Genomic DNA, 7974 nt, shown 5'->3' with positions numbered 1-7974 from the left:
TAAAAGGTGTAGCGTTAACCCGTGAGTGTATATATAATAAGGCCAAAATGTATAATTATGGAACGGGTGCTCAAACGTGAATCGGTGCATGCGTATTACAGCTATCAACCGTTGGTACCTTGTGTATATATTTGCTTCTAGTAGAGCCCATAAAGAATAAAATCATTAAGCACTTGAGGTAGAGAGATATTAAAGAGATTAGAAAAAAGATGAAAGCAGAAGCAGAGATCATCTTCGTTGCATATCCATCCTCTGGTCATCTTCTGGTCGCCATTGAATTCGCTAAGTCTCTCATCAAACGAGATGATCGCATTCACACCATCTCCATCATCCACTGGGCAATACCTCTCGCTCCTCAAGCCCACCTCTTTGCTAAATCTCTCGTTGCTTCACAGCCTCGAATCCGTCTTGTTGCCTTGCCTGAAATTCAAAACCCTCCACCGTTGGAGCTCTTCTATAAAGCTTCCGAGGCTTACATTCTAGAGTTCACCAAGAAAGCAGTTCCTTATGTCAAAGACGCTCTCTCCACTCTGGTCTCTTCACGTAACGAATCCGGTTCGGTTCGGGTCGTCGGTTTGGTTATTGATTTCTTCTGTGTTCCCTTGATCCAAGTGGCAAACGAGTTTAACCTTCCTTGTTACATTTTTCAAACGTCTAACGCTGGTTTTTCGTGTATGATGAAGTACCTCCCTGAGAGACATCGCACAATCGCTTCCAAGCTTGAATTAACCTCCGGCGAGGTCGAGCATCCAATTCCCGGTTACGTCTGCCCCGTGCCGACGAAGGTTATGCCTCCGGGTATGTTCGTGAAAGAGTCCTATGAGGCATGGGTCGAGATTGCTGAGAAGTTCCCTGGAGCCAAGGGCATTTTGGTAAACTCCTTCTCAGGTCTTGAGAAAAACGCTTTTGATTACTTTGGTAATCGTCATGATAACTATCCTCCGGTTTACCCGGTCGGACCGGTTCTTAGTTTAGAGGATCGCCCATCTCCGAATCTGGACCCATCGGACCGGGATCGGGTCATGAGATGGCTCGAGGACCAGCCGGAGTCGTCAGTTGTGTACATCTGCTTCGGGAGCTTAGGAATGCACGGAAAACCGCAGATTGCAGAGATAGCTCGAGCCATAGAGCTCGTCGGCCATAGGTTTCTCTGGTCAGTCCGCACTAACCCGACGAAGAAAGCGAGTCCGTACGATCTGTTGCCGGATGGGTTTTTAGATCGAACGGCGAGTAAAGTATTAGTGTGCGATTGGGCACCACAGGTGGAAGTGTTGGCTCACAAAGCCATCGGAGGGTTTGTGTCACACTGCGGTTGGAACTCCACGCTTGAGAGCTTGTGGTTCGGGGTTCCGATTGCCACGTGGCCAATGAAAGCGGAGCAACAGCTAAACGCGTTCACTATGGTGAAGGAGTTAGGGTTAGCCGTGGAGCTGCGTTTGGATTACGTCTCTGGGTACGGAGAGATAATAAAAGCTAAGGAGATCGCGGGAGCCATACGGTCTCTGATGGACGGTGAGGATACTCTGAGGAAAAAAGTGAAGGAGATGTCGGAGTCAGCGAGGAAGGCTTTGATGGACGGTGGTTCTTCGTTTGTTGCCGTTAAACGATTCCTTGACGAGTTGATCGGCGGTGATGCTTAGTTCTTTTGTAAACGTCGTCGTTGCGACATTGGTCCAATGAGATCGTTAATAAATAATAAATATTATGTTAAATCAGGTAAGCATCCCCCAGTTCGATTAACCAATCCAAACCAATCTGAAATGTGAAATTGAACCAAACAAATTGATTAGAAACTGAAACCTCAAAGAGTCACACTTAATTAAAAACATAAAATTGTTAATGATAAAACATTATACTTTCTATTAAATTGGATATTGTCTATCCAATCTTTATTGTCAAATGGATTTACTTACTGTTTTTTCTTCTCCTTTGGTAAGTTATCCCAATAATTAAAGAACCATAAAAGGTTGTCATATAGTTTTTTTTCCAATTTTATTTTACATTTTAAAAAGTTGAAAATAAACGTATTAAATAATACAGTTGATTCATGTTCTCGTCCAACAATTCTCCAATGAATTAGGCCATCCTTGCATTAGGCCATCCTTGCATTAGAGATAAAAATAACAGAGCGTGTGTTATTCACCATCCTTGCATTAGGCCATTAGCAATTCTCGTCCAACAATTCTCCAATGAATCGAGCAGTCGCCAAAGACGACGATCCTCCGTCCATCAACGCCTTCCTCGCCGCATCAGCCATCTCCTTCACCTTCTTCCTCTTCTCATCCCCACCGTCCATCAAAGATCGAATGGCTCTCGCAATCTCATCACAAGTAACCAAATCCCCACGACCCGACACGTAATCCATCCGTAAATCCACCGCTAGCCCAAGCTCCTTCACCAACGCGAACGCGTTAAGCTGTTGCTCAGCGTACATTGGCCACGTGGCGACAGGAACGCCGAACCACAAGCTCTCAAGCGTGGAGTTCCAACCACAGTGAGACACGAATCCACCTATTGCTTTATGGGCCAACACTTCCACTTGAGGGGCCCAACCACATACCAAACCCTGGCCCGCTACTCGGCCCATGAACCCCTCCGGCAACACATCGTTAGGATCCCCACTCTCCACGGCGCCGCTTGTTCGAATAGACCATAGAAATCTGCAGCCGACGAGTTCGAGCGCTCGAGCTATCTCCTTCACCTGAGGCTCATCAACGCTTCCCTTGCTCCCAAAGCATAGGAACACCACCGATGACTCTGGCTGATCATCGAGCCATCTCACTATCCGATCCCGATCCGCCGCTTCCTCGTTCGGACTCGCTCGATCCTTCAAGCTTAGAATCGGTCCGACCGGGTAAACCGGAGGGAACTTCTCCAGATGAGAGAAATACTCAAACGGGTGAGGCTCAAGCTCAGTGAAGGAATTGACCAAAATACCCTTCGCATCGGCGAACCTCGGCGCTAGGTCGACGTAAGCCTCGTAAGCTTCTCGATTGAACAAACCAGACGGCATGAATTTCGCGGGAACAGCGTTAACGAATCCGGGAACCGTCAGTTTCTCATCGCCGGACCTCAAATCGAACTCAGATGCGATTTTCAGATGTCGATCTGGAAGATACTTCATCATCCCCAGGTATCTTGCGTTACAAGTTAGGTATATGTAAGAAGGGAGATTAAGCTCGTTGCCAACGTCATCAATCAACGAGTTGCAGAATAAATCGAGGATTAAACCGGCGACACGAACCGAATCTGAGCCTTGACGGATGATGCTAGAGACGGCGTCTTTTATGAGAGGAGTTGTTTTCTTGATGAGATTTACAATGTAAGCTTCGGGAGCTCTTTGGTAGAGATCAAATGGAGGAGGATCTTGGGGGAGGGGAAGATCGTGGAGGCGGATTTTGGGTTGTGAAGCGATGAGAGATCTGGCGAAGACGGAGGCGTGAGGAGTAGATGGTGAAGATAAGTTGAGGATGGTGATGGTGTCGATCCTATGGTCGAGATTGATCAGACGCTTGGCGAATTCAATGTGGACGAGAAGGTGACCTGTGGATGGAACTGGAATGAAGATAAGCTCTGTTTTCTTCTTCACCATCTCTTTTCTTTCTTTCTTATTCGGGTTGTGAGAGATTTGTTTGGTTCAAAAGAAAAAGTGAGTGAGAGAAGCAGCCAACAAACGAGGAATTGCTGTTATTGGTTAAGCATGTGTTTGTGTCCAGTTGTGAGTCAGATACTTCAGTTTTAGTTGTGTGTTATTTGTTAAACAGTCCTCGCCAAAATATTTTTTTCTAAATTCCATCACAAAACAATATACTACATTTTTTTTTAACGGCAAATCAATTATATTATACCATAAGTGTTTACATGATATATAAAACCAATCAAGTACAACAATTGAACACAATTTAGATGAAAAAGTAGAACTAACCCTGCTTTCTAAACGAAAGTCTTACAGGCAACAGAAAAAATCTGTTAAGTCCCCTCTTTATACACTCGTCAAAGGCTAACATCTTATAGATGAGACTCCTAAATGCTTTCTGCATTATCATAATTAAAAGAAAATTTTGATATGTTGTTTGTGATGGTTTTGAAACATGCCTTTCGAAACGCCAAACACAATGCCGGTTAGCGACCATGGATTCCCCTTTCATATGACCTGTAATTTGTAACGGAAGGACATTAAGATGACCATCATTGTACTGTGGCCTTAAGAAGAGGAGGCTATCGCGGGAGTCAACTCCTTTAAGCGGAGAGGATAGTACAATAATTCCGGGATCAAAAACCCAAATGAGATCTTCAACTCTTTGCTTAGGAGAAGATTCATCGGTTGATAACCGGAGATGACGCCAGTGAGAGAGTCCACCGGAAACAAACCTTATGTAATGGAAGATATCACGATTCCATTGAATCGACACCAAACCGACGCGAATTTGAAAAAGACTACAATCCCAACATCGACATAATGAGGCAAATCCTGCCTCGCACGAACCCGATACCACCCAATACGTCATCGAGGACAAAATCCAGTCCGTACAAAAGATTAGAAACATCGAAATCTGACTTTTCAGATTTATCATCGTGAAGAACAAAAGCATATTTCGATTAGAAATTGCCGTAACTATTAACAAAAACTATATAGAGAAAGAATTGAAACAAATGAAATAGATAGAGAGAAGCCAACAGACGCCGGAAAACCAGCGCCGGCCGGAGAAAGCCAAAAAGGTGGAGGTTTCTTATTAAAGAGGTGCTTTGGGAGAGTCGCTTGTTGATGTCATTGTTAAGTTTAATAATATACTACATTATATAAATATTTTCGTTCAAAACAACAAATTTTTTTTTTGAGAAATTCATCAAGTTTTGCAAATATTTAGGGAAAAATACTAAAAAAAAACATAAACATGATTTATTTAATATTTGACAAAAAAACACGAATTCTTTTACATGCTAGAAAATATTCAAACTAATTTAGATACGATAAAAAATATATAAATATTTCAATTTTCTGTTTTCCCACTTATTGTTTTACGGTTTTTAATAACATTAATGCAGTCGTAAACATCTTTATAATTACAATCTTATGGAGTTTTATTTTTACCATATCTATAATCATAACATATTTCTTCTCTTTAGATATCTTAACCTTATATTTAATATTTGTTTTCTCAATTTTAAACTTTTATTATGATTAGAAATTTAGAAAAAATAATAAAAACTAACTGTGTTTTCGATTACGTTAATATCGTTGAAAATCATAATAATGATAAGTAGGAAATTGGAAAATCAAAATAGTTAATGTAGTTTCTTTAATTTGTCAACCATTGGACACAACTGGCCGGCTCATTAGCTAAATTACTGCATTCGTAAAAACCGGAATTCGATTCCAGATGTAAGGATGTTTTCTACAATTGGACTTATCTCTTGTCATTGCACTAAGGTCACTTCATAGTTAATGTATTTTTTTTATCACCTACTATATAAAATAGTATTCGAAGTAATTTTTTGGCGAAAGAAAAAAATTCCTAACAATATTTAATAAGTCAATGATTTTGGCATATTTCCCAAATATTTAGTGCAATAACTTTGTTTCATTTAATCGCTTGGAAAAGAAAAAAAATTAAAAAAAGTCAGTTGATATAACAATTTCCTTCTTTGACTTATCATCTTGAACCAAAGTCAAACCTAGTTTATGACAATTTATATTTTAGTTAAAATAGAAAGGTGAGATTTTTTCTCGGCTTCATCGTTCTTAAAATCCTTTCTATGGTATCTCTCAATCTCCATTGTTAATCTTCAAGTATTTGCCTTTTTTTTCTCCTCTCTCATAAATAAACCCTAACTACTATTACTCCGCCGAATTTTCCACTAGGCATCGCCCCTTTTCCGGGTCTGTCTCACTGGAAATATGGCTTTCCGACGAGTATCCGCCACTGTTATTCTCCTCTTCTGCTACTTTCTAATTTCATCTCAATCTCTCGAATCCAATAAACACCACAAGATCAAAGGACCAATCAAGACCATAGTCGTTGTAGTCATGGAGAATCGCTCCTTCGATCACATCCTCGGCTGGCTCAAATCAACCCGACCCGATATCGACGGATTAACCGGTCAAGAATCAAACCCACTCAACGTCTCCGATCCAAACTCCGAAAAGATCTTCGTCTCAAACGACGCCGTCTTCATCGACATGGATCCGGGTCATTCCTTCCAAGCGATCCGAGAACAGATTTTCGGGTCTAACGATACATCGGGCGATCCGACAATGAACGGATTCGCACAGCAATCGGAGAGTATGGAGCCTGGGATGGCTAAAAACGTCATGAGCGGATTCAAACCCGAGGTCTTACCTGTTTACACCGAGTTAGCTAACGAGTTCGGTGTCTTCGATCGTTGGTTCGCTTCTGTACCTACTTCGACACAGCCGAATCGGTTCTACGTTCACTCTGCTACTTCTCATGGCTGCTCAAGCAACGTCAAGAAAGATCTCGTTAAAGGGTTTCCTCAAAAAACCATCTTTGATTCGTTAGACGAGAACGGACTCAGTTTTGGGATCTATTACCAAAACATCCCTGCTACCTTCTTCTTCAAGTCCCTTCGTAGGATTAAGCATTTGGTTAAGTTTCATAGCTATGCGCTTAAGTTCAAGCTCCATGCCAAGCTAGGGAAGCTTCCTAACTATTCCGTTGTGGAGCAGAGGTACTTCGATGTCGATCTTTTTCCGGCTAATGATGATCATCCGTCGCATGATGTGGCGTTGGGTCAACGGTTTGTTAAGGAAGTCTATGAGACGTTGCGGAGTAGTCCACAGTGGGAAGAGATGGCTTTGCTTATTACTTATGATGAGCATGGTGGGTTTTATGACCATGTTCCCACGCCTGTTAAAGGTGTGCCTAACCCTGATGGTATTATTGGACCTGACCCGTTTTATTTCGGGTTTGATAGATTGGGCGTTCGGGTCCCTACCTTTCTCATCTCTCCCTGGATAGAGAAGGGCACTGGTATGTCATTTTTTAAACTCGTATCATTGTTGATGAAACCATTGCTCCTACAATTTTGAGGTTCTGCTTTGATGATTATATGTTTGAATTGTTACATATGATTGCAGTTGAACTAGTTTCATTTCTTAGTGACATTACATTATTCATGTTAATCTCATTAGTTTTGATTCTCACTTCTTTACTTGAATCTGCTTTGCTTTCACTACATGTAAATTATCTGATGTGTTTCTTCAAGGGTATCTGGATTAGTATTGAAGGATCGTGTTTGTGATTTTGATAAGACTAGTTTCGTATTGTTTTCATTGCAGTGATACATGAACCTGAAGGTCCAACACCACATTCACAGTATGAGCATTCTTCTATACCCGCAACCGTCAAGAAACTCTTCAACCTAAAGTCGCACTTCCTCACTAAGAGAGATGCATGGGCTGGTACATTTGAGAAGTACTTCCGTATCCGAGAATCTCCTCGCCAAGATTGTCCAGGTCTGTTTCATTCTCTACCTCTATTTCTCAGTCCATTATTCATGATCTTGCGTAAAATCCTTACATTAAGTAATAACCAAAATAAGGATGAAAGATACGCCTTGTATGTTGATATAAGTGAGAACTAAATTAGTGATGAACTTAGAACTTGCTTCTGAATCCAAAACAAGAATATTGGAAAAATACTTATACATAAGATCGGTTTCATCAATTTTTTGACCTTGGTGATTATGACAATCCAACAGAGAAACTACCGGAAGTGACACAATTGCTGAGGCCACGGGGAGCGAGAGAAGACTCAAAGCTCTCAGAATTCCAGGTGGAGCTGATCCAACTCGCTTCCCAACTAGTTGGAGACCATCTTCTAAACTCATATCCAGACATTGGGAAGAACATGACTGTTAGTGAAGGCAACAAGTACGCAGAGGACGCTGTTGAGAAGTTTCTGGAAGCAGGGGTGGCTGCACTAGAAGCAGGAGCAGACGAAAACACTATAG

At 41.6% G+C, this 7974-nt stretch overlaps 3 protein-coding genes across 5 annotated transcripts in view; 2 read left to right on the top strand and 1 right to left on the bottom strand.

Moving 5' to 3' along the window:
- The window catches only part of LOC104754892 (UDP-glycosyltransferase 71C3-like), a 3214-nt gene extending 1494 nt beyond the window's left edge, over nt 1-1720 (top strand). The window contains exon 2 of one of the 2 annotated variants that reach the window (XM_010477176.2): nt 471-1720. In XM_010477176.2, the coding sequence (XP_010475478.1) occupies nt 471-1640 (1170 nt within the window). In that variant the 3' untranslated portion in view covers nt 1641-1720. Of the gene's footprint in view, nt 1-60 lie in introns of those variants that run through there. The other variant, XM_019239616.1, reaches the window with a different exon arrangement.
- LOC104754890 (UDP-glycosyltransferase 71C4) lies at nt 1947-3805 on the bottom strand. Its single transcript, XM_010477175.2, has one exon. The coding sequence runs from the start codon at nt 3590-3592 to the stop codon at nt 2162-2164; it is 1431 nt and encodes a 476-aa protein (XP_010475477.1). The 5' UTR covers nt 3593-3805; the 3' UTR covers nt 1947-2161.
- LOC104754889 (non-specific phospholipase C1) overlaps nt 5676-7974 on the top strand; it is a 3707-nt gene continuing 1408 nt past the window's right edge. Inside the window, exons 1-2 of one of the 2 annotated variants that reach the window (XM_010477174.2) lie at nt 5676-6992; nt 7301-7477. In XM_010477174.2, coding sequence (XP_010475476.1) covers nt 5900-6992; nt 7301-7477 — 1270 coding nt within the window. In that variant the 5' untranslated portion in view covers nt 5676-5899. The remainder of the gene's footprint in view (nt 6993-7300; nt 7478-7974) is intronic. The other variant, XM_019239737.1, reaches the window with a different exon arrangement.

Source organism: Camelina sativa, chromosome 17 (assembly GCF_000633955.1).
Source record: "Camelina sativa cultivar DH55 chromosome 17, Cs, whole genome shotgun sequence".
Classification (NCBI taxonomy): domain Eukaryota; kingdom Viridiplantae; phylum Streptophyta; class Magnoliopsida; order Brassicales; family Brassicaceae; genus Camelina; species Camelina sativa.
This window is presented reverse-complemented; position numbering and strand designations above follow the sequence as displayed.